This window comes from Candoia aspera, chromosome 7 (genome assembly GCF_035149785.1).
Source record: "Candoia aspera isolate rCanAsp1 chromosome 7, rCanAsp1.hap2, whole genome shotgun sequence".
Taxonomy (NCBI): domain Eukaryota; kingdom Metazoa; phylum Chordata; class Lepidosauria; order Squamata; family Boidae; genus Candoia; species Candoia aspera.
The window spans coordinates 58,394,429-58,413,468 of NC_086159.1; the positions used below are offsets into that span (position 1 = coordinate 58,394,429).

Sequence of the window (19,040 nt, forward strand, 5' to 3'; positions counted from 1 at the left end):
CTCAGCTTCCCTCACTTCATTAAAGTGGGGAACCACAAGCCATATTTATAGGTGAAAAATGAACTTTGAATTGCACAGGTATATTAGGCACATGCTGAGAATACCAGACAAAGCATGGGCTGCTGCATTTTATAGCAGTTGCAGTTTCCATGTGGTCTTCAAAGCAGCCTCAGGTAGAGTGCCTTGTAGTATCTAGTTGAATAGTACTGAGGACATAAGTCATTACTGCTGAGTCCTCCTGCTCCAGGAAGAGTTACAATTGGCACACCCAAAGGTCCTCCTGGCCACAGCCTCCACCTGCCTGTTCAGCAGGAGCCCATTTATTCAAGAAGACTCCCAAGTTATGGCCATCCTTTAGGACAGTATCCCTTTTCCAAGAAACAACACAGGACCTAGTAGATAGCCATGATGATCAAATAAAACTCCATCTTACTTTCACCTTCAGTCTATTTTGTCCCATCCAGACCCCAACATCCTCAAAACATTGAAACATTTGACAGCTTTGGTAAACAAGTGGCACTTGGTCCAACTGTGGTAGAATGTAATTAGCCAACAGAGTCATACTTTTAGGTTTCTTCACAATGTATTTCTTCCCTCAGTGGCCATGCCATCTGGAGACAAACATGTACATTATTACGAAAAATTATGGTCTGAATTTGCCCTCCCTCTCTCTGTTCCTTTTTAAACCATGCCTGTTAGATGAAGGATAAGCAGACTTCAGACAGGTGTCTTTACTTTTTTTTATAAGAATTTTATTAAGTTTAGAGCATAGAGTCCCCCATGAGGGAGAGATGGGCAGTGAATAAATTTTATAAATAAATAAATAAATAATAGATAAAAACTACAAAAAGAAAAAAAGAAGTGAAAAACACAAGAAAAAGAATTTTAAAGATTACATAAGAAGTGACTTCCAACTTTCAACAACAAGAATATATAGCGATTTCCATAATTAATCCCTTACTCTAATTCTAACCAATATCACATTATTTCTATAAATCATCCCATAGGCATTGTAGAAATCAATAAAAGCAATTGCTTCTTTCCCTTATATATATATATAAAAAAAATTAAATATAAACCTCCAAATCAACTCCCCCCCATAGAAACCCATTTATTAAGTGTTTCCCTCCTATCACTATTCTATATATTTCTGGCCACTATATTAACAATCAAATTATAAAAACATTTTAAAAACATTTAAATTATCTACTTTTATGCTTAGTACTACTGTAACAATCTTACCCTATTAAACCTTAAAAAACAAACTTTAAATCATTACAGAAAAATAGAATCATACAACCTTGAAATCAATCCACATACTTATTCTTAATTTCTTATCCCACTTCAAAATAAACCAGAACATTTAATCTCCATATTATACAGAGAGTATTTTTATAAAAAAATAAAAAAAAAACCAAGTGCCCCCTTTAAAAAGTCAGCAGAAAATTTCTCACATAACAGATCCATCTCATTCTCAAAACAAACCCTGAAACAAACAAACCAGTCATTATCTTGCAAGTCGAACTGTGACTCCTTCATGACCAACATATATTCGTCAGCTGGCATTTCTTCACAGTCTAGATTCTCACAATCAGGAAAAATACCTCCATCTTGATCATTCTCTTGCTGTCCTTCAGAAAGTCCCCAGCCAATTGATACATTTTAAAGATAATATCCCAAACATCTTGCAAAATAGCTTGAGTAGTTTCATGGATAATTTGTTTGAAGTCAGCATGAAGCTCTGAAACAGCCTGCTTAAGGTTGTCCATTATTCAGGCAGTAAAGTACTTGGCTAATACAGATAGAAGCTGATGAGTTAATGAAAGGCTTCCAGAAGCTATTGAATAATATTGACAAAACAAAAAGTATGCAAACCAAACAAATACAGCATCCAAGAAAAGTGAACATAAAACTGAAAGCTTACATCAAATTAGATGTGTAGGAAGATGTTAAATCCTTCAAATTAGATACAAAAATAGTAACAGAGAGATGATTATTTATTCTCAGCCCTCCTTAAATTTTAAATGGGAAGTAAGCCAGCAGTTAAGAGAAAGTTTTAAGACTAATCCAGAAACAACTATGAGCACCAAGAGATTCATTTCTTCTTGTTGTGGAAAGCTTTATAATATAAAAATTGGGTGATTTAGAAAGGAGAAAGGCTTGACCTAATGTCCCAAAAGGGCTGCAGCATGGTCTGGAAATGGTGGTATCCCTGACTCCTGTCTCCTCTTACTGGATTAGCGCCAGCACTGTTGACGATCCTCAGACTGCAAGGGGATGTTCCGAAGTACAAATATGATAATTACGAGTGTTTTCTGTCCATGAAAACACCCTAGGGCAACAGGAAAAGCCTGCCTGCACCCCCAAAAGAATCCACGCTGCCAGATCTGCCCGCGGAACTCTTGGGCAGGCTGTTCAGTCAGCCATATTCTCAACTTTGTTTTTTAAATGCAAATTGTGCCAACTGAAGCTGGCTGAAAATGAAATAGAATTGAAGAATTCTGAACATAGTAATTTGTTCTCCATACCAAAAGTGAGCTGTGTTTTTTCAACACAAACCCTTCCCAATATAATTTGAAAGAAGTATCAATTTGTTGTCCTATCATTAAATTATTAAAGTCAGATATCACTTTGATTTACTGCCTGTCACCCAGGAATCCCATTATTTGATCCTCATTTGCCTGAATTACATTATAAAGAATTTTTTTCACAGTATCTAGGAAACCTTGAGTGAAATAAAAATAATGTAATGTAAAATTGGATTCCAGCCACAGTATGAGTTTGACAGAAATGCATCACTAATTGCATACAATATTACTAAATTAAACCACTAATAGTTTTGTACTGTATCTTCTCACTTGTAGATTACTTTAGGATTGGGGTGCCTAAAATTTGATTGCTATAATATTTTCTCCATCTCTCCTCCTTTTTATTTCTCTTCCTCTCTTCCTCTATCTGTTGTATTGTTATGCTTCTTTTTAGAAGATCAGTTTGGGAGTTTTTAATCTCATTCTTGTATATAAAGATAAAAGTTGAGATTTTCTTCTCAAATTTCAATTCAAATCATTCATTTGCTTACCATTCTTCTATGCAGACAGAAACTAAAAATAAGCAAAGAAAGTTGATGTGAGGTGTCTTGATTTAAACTGCAGGCAGAAATACAGAATTTGTGGAATGAGAACCTTGCTATTCTAAACACCGCGAAACAGTATGGGTATGAAGTGGTTGATACTTTCATTATTACAATGGGACGGCACAAGGAATTTTTGCAAGGGAAATGTGGATGTCATTTTCATGAGGTAAGAATTTGGGGTTAGTGCTCCAGCATGGGTATTTATAGGCTTTTAATTTTGTCCAACATTAATGAAAACATTTGAGATACAGCTGTATTTTGGCAATCCACTATGAGCATTTTACGAGTCAGACCAATTAGGGATAAATGCTATTGAACATGGTGCAGCTTGATTCTTAGTATATACGCACAGCGAAGTATCATGAACTGAGAAAGAAGAAGAAGAACATATGCTGTGTTCATGTGAACAGAAAAGATGCGCTGAGAATCTAGCGGGTCCAGATGCCCTCTGCTGGAGGAGGAGGAGGAGGAGAAGTGGCTAGTCCGTCTTTGTCCCTTTGTGTTGGCAACAGGGGCCAGACGGTAGCCAGCAGGTTCTTTAGGGTTTGGAGGCAGTAGGCCCAAACCAAGGTGAAATGTCAAAAAGGGTGTTATTGAATAAATATTAAGAGAGTTGCTGATAAAAATACCAATCCATGTCCCTTCAGTTTACCGGGAACCCCAAAGAAATGGCAGCAGATGGACCCCTGAACCTGGGAGGTAATTGTGTAGCACTTTTCCAGGTCTTTGGTTTTGCACTGAGGGTTCAATATCTGAGGGCTTTTGCCACCATTTTAACTTTTCTTTGGGGACAGGGAATATAAACAACAACACCTGGAGACGGCTTGGTAGCCCATCTTATCAGTGACTTGGTCATAATTCAGACAGTTGACACTGCCAGAAATGTTTTTTTTAAAAGAGGGGTCCCTACCTGGCGACTCCTGGGGATGGTCTGATGACATATTTGTCAATAACTTGGGAAAGACTGTGGACAGTATGCAGCTGCTCCCCTCCCCCCCAAGGAGGTAGATTAGGAAGCTCCTGCTATCCTCTTTATCTTAATTGTTACAAGCAGGAATACAGATAATAGGCTTAAAGGCCAGAATTATTTAGAATACAATGCTGCAAATTCTAGCGCTGGCTAAGTAAAAATAATTACACACAAATTGCCTCAGTTGGCTATGCAGATACATTTTATATGTGTAAACAGGAAAAGCTCCTTGCCGATCTCGCAGGATGCCGCTACATTCGATATATGCAATGCATGCACACATCTGCTCAGAATTCTGAATGCTAGCCATGAGAAAATGAGTGGTTGTCCAGGAATATTATTAAATGGCTTTAAAGAAATCATCTAGTCAGCCAGGAAAAGCAAATGTGTGCCCATCCATTGCCATTCTATCCATTCTATCCATTGCCAAAAGTAAACAAGCCACAAAGTTTACCCACAGAGTTAGTCCTGAAAAAGCCTATTTTTTTTTCCTATTGCACCCATCATACAACCATGGCAGGAAATACCATCACAGTACAGGTATTTGGGCTGATACTGATTTCCATATTTGTATGCACCAGTGTTTCTCCAGCTGGAGAATTCTGGTAGTTGAAGTCCACACATCTTAAAGTTCCCAAGGTTGAGAAACACTGGTATACACACTTACATTGTTGGGAGACAGAACTAAGCTGCAAAGAAGAAAAGGGTAAGAACTAAATTCATCACTTTTCAAGGTATCATTGTAAGACCTTTAAATGATTGCAGAATAAAACGATAGTCGTTTTTAGTAACTAAATTGTTATGCATATACAGCTTGAACTGAGGATTTGTTGCATGGACTTGAAGCACTGGCCGGAATGTCTTGCAAACCATTGTTTCCATCTGTTTCAGGTGGCGAAATCAAAAGCATTTGAAAGAAGTTTTCCTGCAGCAACAATGTTCTCAAGACCTTACACTCTGGGCAGATATTTCAACAACCAAAGCAACCTTGTGAAACTACAAGCTTATGCATCCAATTCTCAATCTCCTTATCGTGTGAGAGGCCCAATAAATCAAGTATATTCTGAAATACTGCTGAGCAGGATCTGCGGGAATAACAGAAAGGGTGCTGGCATGTAATTTTGAATGGTGGAGATGCAGAGCTCTAAGACTCCCCACTTTTCCATGGGTGATCCACAGACCCTCTCAGATTTAGCACACCCTTCTCTGAATGGCCGAACAGATTAGCATAATTCAAGACATGTGGACATTTCATCAAAGCCTTATAAAATTAAGATGCATCTTCGTAGATCTGTGGTTTCAGAGGGAGAAACAGAGAAGCACAAGGGGCAAAAGCAAGAAAGAGGAGTTACTTGAAATAGTGCCCAATATTAAATCAGTTGTAACCTAAGGTTATGCAATATTGTATGATAGGATATATTGTATTTTATTCACTGTGTTTGTAAAAACTCCTAAAGTATAGGTACAGTATAGATTTTATGGATATATCTCCTGTAATGAAAAAAATGTGTTTTCTTTTGCTCAGCCAGAAATCACGCCCAAAGGTCTGAGGGAAGTCACAGAAACCCAGATACCATTTGCCCAGCTCACTGGGATTTTATCTGTGCCTAGTAGCCGAGGTTACTTTGTTGGGTGTGTATTGCCAACAGAATCATAACAGCAACAACAAGAAGTCTCACTTCCCTGCAGTGGCCTTGCCAGGGTTATCTGCAGGGTATGGTAAAAAAGCTCAAGATGGTGGCCTGACAGTAGGACACACACACACACACACACACACACACACAAAACAGGGAGAGCTTTGATCTAACCTCATGACTTCTATCTTGACTATTCTGATCAGTCCCTTTGGAACATCATTTCCTCAGAGATAAGATCTGCCCCCTCTTGCTTCTTTCCCAGAAGGCCCTGAAGACGTGGTTTTGTCAGCAGGCCTGGGGACCCCAGGTCGCTTCAGAGCTGATCAAGTGGTTGATTTGAATGTGTTTGCCTTTGTTGATTCCTCTGATATTAGAGTGCAGTGTCCTCACAATTTCCCTTTGAATAAAAATATTTTTAGTAACCTTGTAGAAATGATTATGCCTGTATCTCAAAAAGAAAAAAAATGCATACCAAGTCTAAACTTGAAGTAACCTGTGATGATGCCAAAGGTAAACCTGAAATAAAGGCAGACCTGCCTTACTGAAGAGTCTTAAAAATAGTTATAGTTACTTATAACTTGAATATCCCTATGGACACAAATTCTGTTTTTTTAAAAAATACATTGCGAAGTAATCCAGGTTTCAGAGTGCTTGACTGCCTTCAAACAGAAGCAAAAATTTAAAGAGGATTGCCTGTATAAATATCTTTATACTGAAAGTAATGTTAAAGTTGGACTCATATAGAAAGTCTTTAAAAAAAAAACTAGAATGAATTCTGGTTGTGTTATATAGTTCATGCTGGCAAATGTGCAATGTGGTTTCTGCATATTCACCATTATATGGTTATCCTATGCTGTACTTTGTTTAATATTTCTCAGATGTTGCTATTTTGAAAGCAGCATTTCAGTGCTATATTTTAAATGCATATTTTTATGTAAGCTTATCACCGTAACATGTAAATCAACCTAATATAAATATGGACCATAGATGTTTAGCAGTGGTATCTAATTTGTAATTAGGCAATAGTAAATATGTATAAAATAAAGACTGATATACTATATGATACATTGCCTTGATAGGGTATCTTTTTAATTTATGTTCTGGCATGTGAAAATAGATCAGGGAAAGTATATTCAGCTGTCTATTTTCTTTAGTATTCAAAGCATCTTTATGAAGAGATGTATCCTAAACATCCTGTGAAACCAATATTACCAAGCTGATTTTATTGGATCTCTTTGTGGATAAACAGCTTCCCAAATGCACAGCAATTTCTTGATATTTTATTCATGCATCAGGATGACACCAAAGCCTATGCTCAGTCTCATTCATTGATTATGAACTTAAAACATCTGTAAAAGGCAACTCAAGATATAAGACATATACCAGTATTTAATAATAGCCTAATAGTCATTCTCAACCATATTGTATTGCCCTTCATCAGATTCTTTGTCTACGGCTCAGGATTTATTCAGACTTATTCAGCCTCTTGAACCACAACTTCCCCCACCCCACCTCCTGGGTATCATAATGGGCTACTGAAAACACCAGAATTTCATCAAATAATAAATGTAAATAAATTCGACAAATTTTAGCAAATAGACAAGCAGTTGAACAAAAATCGCTGTGACAATTTTAAGTGAAGGGCAGTATACAAACACCTACACACACACACTATATAACACATACTCTGTGTGTGCGTGCATATGTCGTGTGTGTGTGTATAAATATATATAGAGAGAGATACATAGATGAGAGAGAGATGACTAATCCCCAGTGGACTCTCTCGGACTGACTTCTGAGTGAACTTGCTTGGTGCTGGGCTGTATGTCAAAACTCCACTTTTGCAAAGATCAGTAATATTGCCTGAAGCAAAATCCTGAATGTTTTGTTACCCACAAGCATGAACACACTATAGTTTTTTCCACCTGCACACTGAGAATCCTCCTTAGACCTAGCCTATTTACTCATCTGACTACGTGCAGGAATGCAACACAAGTTCTCCTTCCATGGTGGTAAGAACATTCCCTTCCTTTGTTACTGTATTTTTTCAAAGAAATGTAGGAGTGGAGAGAAAGTCTCTCTCTCTGTGTGTGTAAACTAATACCTCTTATGCATTTTTAATATATTTTTCATGAGATCTAATAAACACAATAAATAAAATAAGTTACATCTATTTGCCATTTGCAAGGCAGCATGTTGGACAAGACCAATCTACTATATGTTAATGTTCTTGAAATGTAATATATTCCAAGCATGGAATATGCAAATAGTATGCATTACACTTTCTTTGCATCCCTTTGACCCATCATGACTTATTAAACCATCAAGATGTACTCTCTTAATCAAGCCACCCTTCTGCCCTGTTCAATTCATTGAGATCTTCCTGTGACATACCATTCCCCAAAGCTTCCTAAAGTCAAACTAAAGCAAGTTTCAAAATCAGTTTTTAATACTTTGCCAGGACATTCTGGTTACCTTCCACATGGCATCTGGAACATTAGAATAAAAGAATCATAAATGATGAAAAAATACACCACAATGAACACAGTACTATGTTGCTATCAGGACTGGCAAATAATAACTAATATTCTGGGTCTGGCTGCGTTCCAGCTATGTATAATTGGGCAGTGTAAAAATCAGATGTAAGAGCTTGAGGTAGGGAAATTTGTAGTTACAGAGTTAAACAGCATGGAAGTGGGAGTAAATAGATTGAGAATTAATATCTATACCTAATTCCTCAACAATAACTCTAACTGAACTCTAAGTCAGTAAAATTGTACTGAGTTTTAATCATTTTAATCTGTGCCATTTCCAAATTGCCCTTGAATCAGTCATCAACCTTTTGGTGTTTTTGCTACATGTTACCAAAGTGTAACCAACAGAATTGCTATTTAAAATAAAAATATAGGTGAAAGCATGAATTTACAGTCCAATAATGTACATACTGTCCAATTTCAGAAGGGTGGACTTTCCTTGAGCATTTTTGTTCCATGTTAAACATTAAAACTGTAAGAGCATAAATGATCTACTTTAACCACGGGTGTCTTTAACTCTCAACCCACAATTTAAAAATTACCTAACCAATTAAATAGCCATTGATTTGGCTGATTTATGTTTCACTTAAAAAGATAGGATTGCACCCTGTTTTTATTCTAGTAGATCATCATCTTCACCAGCTTGAAAAGAGCTCTAGAGCATAGTGGAAAAAACTGTAACATCCTGCTGTAACTACAGAAAATACATAGATGGGCTCAGCTTATCCTAGCTGGAAAAAGCCCCACATCTGCATACAAATTCTGTGCGCAGAATTCTTTCCCTCTGGGCTTTGCTTTTGTAACCTTTCAAAACAAAGAATTGTACAGATCAACTATTCAGAAATATTGGGAGACCTGGATTTGTATTCTGCTTCTTCATTCCCCATCAGAAAGCATATAATTTAAACAACTGGAAAGCACACTGAATAATATGGCATGACATGCTGCACAAATGCTTGTATTTGGATCTGCATTTTTAAAAAAATCTCTGCGTATACTTCTTTTTTGCCTTCGTCCAAAGACATCAAGGGAAACTTCTGAAATGTTCTCAGAACTTCACATTGTTGTAACTAAAAGAAATTCCATCCTCCATGCTTTACCACAGATAGAGCACAGGTTTACTTTAAGAGAAATGTTAACGGGTAGGAAATTATGCCTGTGTTATGTATTTGTATTTGTGTGTGTGTGTGTGTATGTGTGAGTGTGTGTATGTATGTATGTATGTATGTAGGGACGCGGTGGCGCTGCGGGTTAAATCGCTGAGCTGCTAAGCTTGCCGATCAGAAGGTTGGTGGTTCGAATCAGTGTGACGGAGTGAGCTCCCATTGCTAGTCCCAGCTCCTGCCAACTTAGCAGTTCGAAAACATGCAAATGTGAGTAGATTAATAGGTACCGCTTTGGCGGACAGGTAACAGCATTCCGTGTAGTCATGCTAGCCACATGACCACGGAAGTGTCTACAGACAAACGCCGGCTCTTCGGCTTTGAAACGGAGATGAGCACCGCCCCCTAGAGTCGGACATGACTGGACTTAATGTCAAGGGAAACCTTTACCTTTACTTATGTATGTATGTATGTATATTTCCCCAGTGTTTCTCAACCTTGGCAACTTGAAGATGTGTGGACTTCAACTCCCAGACTTCCCCAGCCAGCACCCAATCCTGGGTGTTGAAGTCCACAGATCTTCAAGTTGCCAAGGTTGAGAAACACTGATATATAGTCTTTCCCTTTGTACAGCAGATTCTAAACTGTGTTTTCTTTCTTTGACAACATTCTCCCCCATCCCCACCCCACCCCTTTTTTTTTTGGTGAGCATTAAGACACAGAAACATGTTGACAGGGAAGGAAAACATAATTATAGAAAAACCTTAATTATATTGTAGTAATCTTGCTACCAGCTGTTTTTTGTTATAGCCTGTGTTTTATTTTCATTTATACAGGTTCTTGGTACAAATCAGTGTCTATACCTCATTAATAATGCCACTTAAATATATTTTTTTTAATTAAAGGGAAGCAAAAATATACAAGAACGTCATTCTCCCATCTCCCACATTTTTCCCGACAACTCCATCCCCAAAATGCTCTTTCCCCAAAGTGTATCATACAGATCCCCAAAGCTATCTTACAGATTTTGGGATATCTTCTGACAAATATCTCAAGGGGGTTCTCTGTTCAGGCCACCTACTTCATCTCAACGTCACTATTCATTGCAATGTTTTTCAGTATGCAAGCCTGTGGTCCAGCAATGTCCATCAGGAATTGGTTTCATTTTTGATTAATTGAAGCATTCAGTCCAGAAACATTAAGAACTGATGCTGTTTTTGGAGGCCTAAGCATGTAGTAATCAAAATCATTTTTCGGGATGCAAAGATTTACAAAAAACATACACAAAGCTGAATGTAGGTTTACAGCCAAAACCTCAAATTAACGTTGCACAAGAACTGAATGGCATGTCTGAAGGTTGACATGGGCAAGTATCTTTGCTTTTCTCCTGTCCAGCCTACATTCCAGTTTGAGAGCCAGTCTGATCGAGTGGTTAAGGCAGTGGGCTAGAAACCAGGAGACCATGAGTTCTAGTTTCCCCTTAGGCATGAAAGCCGGCTGGGTGACTTTGGGCCAGTCACACTCTCTCAGCCCAACCCACCTCACAGGGTTGTTGTTGTGGGGAAAATAGGAGGAGAAAGGAGTATTAGGTATGTTCACTGCCTTGAGTTTTTTATAAAAATAAAAAGGCAGGATAGTAAGTAAGTAAGTAAGTAAACAAACAAACAAACAAACAAACAGATAGCTAGCTAGCCAGCCAGCCAGCCAGCCAGCCAGCCAGCCAGCCAGCCACAGGAGAAAGATGCTGGGAACTTTATTGCCAACCAATAAAAGGACGCGTTTGAAGGGCTGAACTCCCAAATGTGTTAGCTACCCTTTAAAGAAGTGTTTGTTTCACAATACAGTGAAGAGATTATAAAAGCAAAATACAGCCTTATTCTCTGTTGGGTAGGCGCGCCGTCGCGACCCGAGGCTGCCTGCGTTGCGGGCGCTTCCGACACCAGGCAAAGGCGTGTAGCGATGGCCCTTCGCCCGCCCAGAAAGCCAAATAGCAGAGGGCTCCCGTGGGTCTTCATCGTATTATTATGGACGCGTGCACAGCTCGTCCCAACCAATCAGAGCAACGTTGAATATTCATGAACCCCCTTTAGCCAATGAAGCAGCGGGCAGGGAGCAGAAAAAAAACAGAAGTCGAAAGAAATAAAGAAACTCCGCTCGGGACTTTTCTCACCTTCGAGCAGGGCGCCGGTGTGGCCCTTCCGCAGCTGCAGGATCCTCGTCGCCTTTAACTCGCCGCGCCGGCCAGATCCCGAAGGGCGAGTGGGTTAGCGGTGCCCGCGTCTCTGCCTCGCCGCGTCCGCACGAGCCGGGGGGAAGTGGGGGGCGAGCTGTCCAGGGAGCTCCATGTGTTGGCTATGGAGAAAGGGGCGCCCTTGGGACTGCCTCGCCTGTGCGTGCTGTGGACGGCGGTGCTGTGGGAACTCTGCCCCTGCGGTGCCCGCGCCAACTGGATGTGAGTAGGGCGGACTCGCCGGGGCTGGGCGTGGGAGGGAGCGGGATTTGAATCCGCCGGGTCTGTAATGTCCCGTAGTACCCAGCGAAGGATGCTGCATTTTCCACCTTCTGCAGGAGGATGCACCGCCTACAAACAGCAATTCCGTTACTATCCTTGGGTGAAGCGCTGCAAATGAGTTTTTTCCTCTGCCAGAGGGCAGCCGGACGGTAATTTGAAATGGAAACATCACTGATGAGCAATACAAATGCCCTTCCCTTGAAAAGGTTCAAACGGGGACAGGATGACAGTTCTTAATGATGTTAAAGCAGGTCACTTTCTACTTGCTACCCAAGAGGCTTTGAATCCGCTGAAAGGAGAAGAGTTTCAAGGCCAGTTGAAACCTGGCAGCTGACTGGTTTTTTTCTTTCAAACAGAGCCTCTTTAGCACTTACACCAGGGTTTCTCAACCTTGGCAAGTAAGATGTGTGGACTTCAACTCCCAGAATTCCCCAGCCAGCATGTATATACTATATGTATTTGTATTTGTATTGTGTATGTGTGTGTATGTATATATGTATTTATTTCAGTGTTTCTCAACCTTGGCAACTTGAAGATGTGTGGACTTCAACTCCCAGAGTTCCCCAGCCAGCTCGTGTTTTGTGTTTTGTGTTGTAAACTGCCGTGGGTCGCTCTTTGAGTGCTGGCTGAGGATTTCTGGGTGTTCAAGTCCACACATCTTCAAGTTGCCAAGGTTGAGAAACCCTGACTTACACTGTAGCCTGTATCAATATTATTCATCTGTGATCCTAAGAGAAAAAGACATGGCATGTATATTTTCACCAAGACGGAGTTTTTATTAAATTACAGATCAACCAAAAACAGCTTAAACAGAACAAAACCATAGGGAATGTATTGCATGGTTTATTTTGCTAAATAAATGACCAGCTGCTTGTTTACACCATGCTCATATAGTCTAAATGGTGAAGGAGAGGTTTGAATCTGTGCCTGTATATACATGCACACAAACCTATTTAATGTTGTGTGAAAAGTGCCCAAAACTTTGGCTAGAATGCATTAAATCTATTTAAATCTATCCTTACTACATTTCCTGAAGGCCCAAAGGCAATTTAAAGGCTTGTATGTGGAGGTGCTCTTTTAAATATAATCAAACTGTGTATTGTTCTCAATAATTGTGCTAGAATAACAACCTTATTTTAAAAAAAAAACACAATCAGAATACCTGGGCCCATTAATCTTTCTGAGTACAAAATAAACCTTACTGGTGGGTTGTTGTATCTGAAATTATTTTGAAAAGTTGTTAAATGTGAATGCTGTTAGTTTAATATTTTCAAGATAGGTTTAAATATTACTCTGTAATTACTCAAAAGCTGGCAGCATTGGGCCAATGCTTTATCTGAATTTAGAAGCTAAGCAGAGTTAAATATGGCTACACATTTGGATGGGAGACTACCCTTCTTAAGGCTATGACTAGGCTAGGAAATCAAAACTTGGCTTGGAAGGTAGACAATGGAAATGGCTTCCTTCTGGTTGCCATTCCATGGAGTCACAAAGGATTACATTTGACTGGAGGGAAATTGCTTTATTTCTAAATATTAAGTCAAAATGGGCATGAGAGTCTGAGGGAATATGTCACTGCTGTGCAGTATGCATTGCCATAATCTTATAACTTTTAAAAAATAGTTTAAAAAATCATTTCCTGCCATTTGATAGGACTGTATTTTCCTAACTGAACTGCCTTATAGGAAAAGCTATATTCTTCTGATTGTAGACTTAATTTGAAAATGGTGTTCTATTTAATGTGTTTTTTTCCATGAAAGACCTTTGTGAGCACACAAATATGAATGTTGGACATTTCCAACCCAAATGGGCTCTGAGCGAATCTCTTTTCTGAAGACTGCTCATTCAGATGAACTAGCAGAATTAGGGAGGCCACAGGTTAAAGAGCCCAATTCCCAAGTACATGCACAGCCCTGGCCAGTTGGTTCTTGTATTTCAGATTTGCTGTTCTGACATAGCATCCTAGAGGGTGTTGAGAAATGTTCCAATAAAAATTAAAAGGTATTCTTTGCAGCACTTTTAAAATAAAAGTGTGTGTACAGGGTATGTACAGTCTGAACATAAAAGGAACAAGCAATTTTAAAGGATGTATTTAGTTTGGCACAGGATGCTGAGGACTGTACTAAAAAACTGGCAGTGGGGAAAAAAGGAATAAATTAATAGTAAATACATTCAAAATATGAATAAAGACAATAAATACCTCTTTCTAACAGTAGTAGCTGGATGCTTCCAAGAGATCTTAAAAAAGAACATTGAAAGGCATAGCAGATGTGTCAACTGACGTTCTTTTACACTTTGGCCACCATTATTTTTTCTTGAAGATAAACTATATATACTGTATGTACACACACAGCCTGTTTTGTCATCAACTTGGGCATTTAAAAGCATGGAAAAGTGCAGCAAAAAGTATTTTTGAAATGTAACTTCAGTCATGAGTCAAATTCATGGTATCCTGGATATTGTTCATTTTTAATTTTTCTAGATTTGTAGACTTGTAAACAATTGAATTACTTCTGAAATAACTGAAGAAATAGCACATGTCCCCCAGACTCCTGATTCTTGGCCTATAATTAATCTTGTTAGCCAGTGGCAAGGAGACTGTCACTTAGCATGCCTACCATAAGTCTCAGCTCCTTCATCTGTCTGTGTTTGATGGTGGTGTGTCATATTTTTTCCCATCATTACTCTGTGGAGCTATGGCAGTTCTTGACTGTAGAGGTTTCATTATGGGCTGTCCTCTCTGTCTGTGAGCATAACATGAAACACATGGTATTTGGGTCTCACCCCCAGGACTGCTTTTGCAGGTGGCTGGGTATTGCCTCCTTTGGTGTCCCAGAGAAATTGGGTTGTGGTAACCTGCCGCTGAATGGTCACCAAAAAGACCTGTGCAAGAAGAAGCCCTACCTCCTGCACAGCATCCGAGAAGGAGCACGCTTGGGCATCCAGGAATGCCAGAGCCAGTTCAGACATGAGCGGTGGAACTGTCTACTCTCTCCGGATACGGTGTCTGCACTTTCTACTAATCCTTCATCCATCTCCATCTCTCCTGCTTTCTCCATCTTTGGCTATGAGTTGAGCAGCGGTAGGTTTTCAGTTGACTGCACTGGTGGTTGGGAGGTCCTCTTGATGGCTTAAGCCTGAACTTTGTGGTCAATATTGGCCAAGCTAGACCAGGTTCTCATTAGCCCAGGAGCAGAGTGATGCTATTTGACAACTTGGTTCATCCACTTACATAAATGAAGTAGGGTAAATATATTCATTTCTGAGGAAATTGTGGAACGTCAACAAAAGTTTCATGAAGAAATGTGATTTACTGTATCCTCTCATTTATATGATTTCAGCATGTTGGTCCCACTCATGGCTCACATTAAGTTGTTTATTGATTGAATTGACTTGGGTAGAATTGATTTTCTGGAATGAGACCAGATGCTATGACTCTTAGCTGCATGTTAGCATCATTAATCATTAGCTACAGGAACATACTGCTGATATTGTTAACAAACCCTTGTAATTTTTTTTTCCTAGGTACCAAAGAAACAGCATTTATCTATGCTGTGATGGCAGCTGGCCTAGTCCACTCAGTGACACATTCATGCAGTGCAGGGAACATGACTGAATGCGCCTGTGACTCCATGTTACAAAACAGTGGCTTAGCCAGTGAAAGCTGGCACTGGGGTGGATGTTCTGATGATATCCAGTATGGAATGTGGTTGAGCAGAAAGTTCTTAGATGGTCCTACAAAAAACATCACTGGGAAAGATAGAAATGGATTGATAGTCATGAATCTGCATAATAATGAAGCAGGAAGACTGGTATGGATTCTCCATTCTTCTCTCCCATATATCCATGAATACTGATGAGAGGAGGCTAAATGTTTATTAGGTCCCATGTGAACATGGGGTTCATGTGATCATGCCTCAAGATGTTTTGTCTGTTTGATCTCCACATTAGCTCCACCTTGGCAAGTAAATGTGGAGAACCCTTGAGATGTTACTTAATTAAATATCCCAGTCTCCCTTACCATTAGCCATGGTGGCTGTGTCTACTGAATGTTGTAATTCAGTAACAACCAAATTTCCGCTAAAGAGGCTTTCTCTACCTGGGTGCTCTTCAGAATGGGCTGCACAAAAGATAATGCACTTTCTATGTGGAAGTTAAGCTTTAGGGAAACCACATATGACAATCTATGTGCTTGACTTCTTGTGGGTACACACAGTCTGCATGTACTGGAGAGGTGTCAGCCCTTTGAAGTAGGTCAGGAAATGTGCTCACAAGAAATATTGGAAGTCTAATGTATTGATGCAGGCTAGAACAGTGTTTCTCAAGCTTGGCAACTTGAAGATGTGCAGACTTCAACTCCCAGAATTCCTCAGCCAGCAATCTGGGAGTCGAAGTCCGCACATCTTCAAGTTGCCAAGCTTGAGAAACACTGGGCTAGAGTTACAGAAAGTTTGAGAGCGTTTTCCTTCTGTCTTTCTTATACCAAAGAGAGTCAAGGAGGGATCACATTTTTTTTTCTAATGCCTCCTTTAAGCCTTCCTGGGCTTAGTTCATATTCTGCGGAGTGCCATCTCATTCTTTCTTCAGTGTCATCTCTGGTTCTCTGCACAAGTCATGCATATGTTTTTCTGTAGAGTGTACTGTATATTGATGTACTGGCCCTTCTTTATTCATTCAGAAATATGAGTGGTGCCATGGATTTCAGTAAGTAGTAAAGGCTATCAGAATGGTACATTTAGTCCACCTTCCCCTTGAGCTTTCAGAGCAGACAGATACAGATGTTATATTACATACAGGATTTTACATGTTTTAATGGGAGCAGGAAGCTCTCCCTCCACATTGCTTCCAAAGTGTCTAAAGTTGGTGCTGAATAGCTGCCACTTTTTCCACTTTTCACTACAACCTAATCCATGACTGAAGAAGCAAGCTGTTGCATAGTTTGAAAACAGACTAGTCTCTTTGGCCATATGAAAACTGCATTTATTTATCTAATTTGTCACCGCCCATCTCCTCCCACCAGAGGGACTCTGGGTGGCTTACAACAAAACCGCCCATGCTGGATTTCTGTTGTACATAAGGGAATTTGGCCCTTATCTCTGAGGAGCAGCTTCTGAATAAAGAAAAGACCCTCAAATGCTTTGGAATGTGCTTAGTAGTACTGTATCCTACCTAATAAGAGAGTTGATTATTTCTGATTGTGCTTTAATTTTTCTTCCAGGCAGTAGCAAAACTGATGTCCATCGATTGCCGCTGTCATGGTGTATCTGGTTCTTGTGCTCTGAAAACCTGCTGGAAAACTATGTCATCCTTTGCCAAAGTTGGCAGTTTTTTAAAAGAAAAGTATGAGAACAGTATCCAGATTTCTGACAGACTAAGAAAAAAAATATGCAGGAAAGACAAAAGCCAGCGGAAGATCCCCATCCACAAAGAAGACCTGCTGTATATCAACCGGTCGCCCAATTACTGTATGGAAGATCGCAAACTGGGGGTCTCTGGGACTCAAGGGAGGGAATGCAACCGCACATCAGCAGGGCCAGATGGATGCAACCTCCTCTGCTGTGGCCGTGGATATAACACTCAGGTAGTCAGGCACGTGGAGAGATGCGAGTGCAAATTCGTTTGGTGTTGCTACGTACGCTGCAGAAGATGTGAGACCGTGACTGACATTCATACTTGCAAATGAAAGTAGTTGCCTCACAGTTGAGAGGAAAGCAAAATATCTTTCCTGGATCAAGTGAAAGACAAGATGAACCTTTTCCCTAGAGTCCATGGCTGAAGGCTTTTTGTCCTTACTGAAAAAGCAACTTGGAAGAAATAGCAGTCCTGCTCCAAAAGCAACAAAACACCTGGGGATTCAGATTTCATGAGGAAGTTGCATACTTGGGTGGTGTATTTGGGTAATTCAGTCCACAATGGCTGTGGATTTTCAGTATTTCAATCACATGCAGTGCCTTAGTGAATTTAATGGCCAAGGAAATCAGACTAGCTTAGATGTAACATTCAGAAGTTAAAATAATATCCAGTGTAAGGCATCTTGCTTTCCTGTATTGAGATAACTTTGTTTATAGAGCAGCCATAAAATCATTTGCACAGCAGTTTGCAGTTGGGGATGAGACTGATGTTCAAGCAAAGCATCCAAGGCTTGATTACCCATCAGAGCTCCTCAAAATAAGGCTGGGTAGGTTTCTTAGGGTAGATTTTATAGTTGGTACAGTCATCAGCACTGGAGAATAAGTTTGTTAAGGCAAATGGTATACTGTACAGCAATTTTTCATTTCAGACAAATAGAGAAACAGAATGGCATGCTTGTGGCAATTGTACAGCAGTGATTCAAATAGTGAAGTGTGTTCCTGTTTTCCCTTGAGGCATGCTGATTAGGTCTACATTGTGATGCATTTCAGTGCAGCCTCATTTTAAAAAAATAGGCATGGTGCTGATTTGTAAAGATACTCTTGACAATGTAACATGAAATAAATGATGTACTTGTTGAGGACCCCTTGCATATGGAATAGACACAAGTCACCTGTCCAAGGTAACTGCAGATTGCAAAGCTGCCTTCATAGCTTTATCAAAGTGCTACCCTAATCTTATAAAAGAAAGGGTCTGGCTTCATAGCCCTTGGGATCTTTCTTTCCACCCTGTAAGAGGCATTTGTTTTGATCAGCCTCCACTGCAAAGTATTTATCATTTCTCATGTTGTCTTTTTCCTAACATTTGGAAGGTAAGGGCAATTATAAAGAGCAAAAGAAACTCTGCAAATGCTGAACTTCTTAGTAGGCATGTATAGAATGGCACTTACATATTAAAATACTAGATTAGCCCTTCTTGGCTTTATTTTCAACATGCACTTAAGTTTCAGATTTTATAGGAGGAATATAAATTATGGTATCTTTTATGCCCCAAGAGTTGGCCAATAATGTTTTTGGTTTCCCTGCCCCCCTCTAATTTACTTAAATATTATAGTGATGTTACGCTTTCTTTAACCTGTATCATCACACATCCAAGATACGCAAGGACAGAATCACACTTCCTGCATCTATTACATTTCAAAAGTACCTTCTTTTTCCAGTGTTTAAGACCAGATTGCTGACACACACAAATGGAAAGGGGATGCTTGGTTTTGTGTTGGGATGAGAGCGCTGCTTTTCTTT

General features: G+C 39.6%; 2 protein-coding genes across 4 annotated transcripts in view; both read left to right on the forward strand.

Moving 5' to 3' along the window:
• The window catches only part of CPED1 (cadherin like and PC-esterase domain containing 1), a 110,449-nt gene extending 104,579 nt beyond the window's left edge, over positions 1-5,870 (forward strand). For 2 of the 3 annotated variants that reach the window (XM_063309534.1, XM_063309535.1), the window contains 2 exons: positions 3,153-3,299; positions 4,995-5,870. In XM_063309534.1, the coding sequence (XP_063165604.1) occupies positions 3,153-3,299; positions 4,995-5,222 (375 nt within the window). In that variant the 3' untranslated portion in view covers positions 5,223-5,870. Of the gene's footprint in view, positions 1-3,152; positions 3,300-3,780; positions 4,025-4,994 lie in introns of those variants that run through there. The other variant, XM_063309536.1, reaches the window with a different exon arrangement.
• Positions 5,871-11,718: 5,848 nt separating this feature from the next.
• On the forward strand, positions 11,719-18,035 carry WNT16 (Wnt family member 16). The gene is given in 4 exon segments (XM_063309537.1): positions 11,719-11,833; positions 14,680-14,971; positions 15,415-15,701; positions 17,108-18,035. Coding segments are annotated over 4 exon segments (1,146 nt in total). The 5' UTR covers positions 11,719-11,731; the 3' UTR covers positions 17,573-18,035.
• The last annotated feature ends 1,005 nt before the right edge of the window (positions 18,036-19,040 follow it).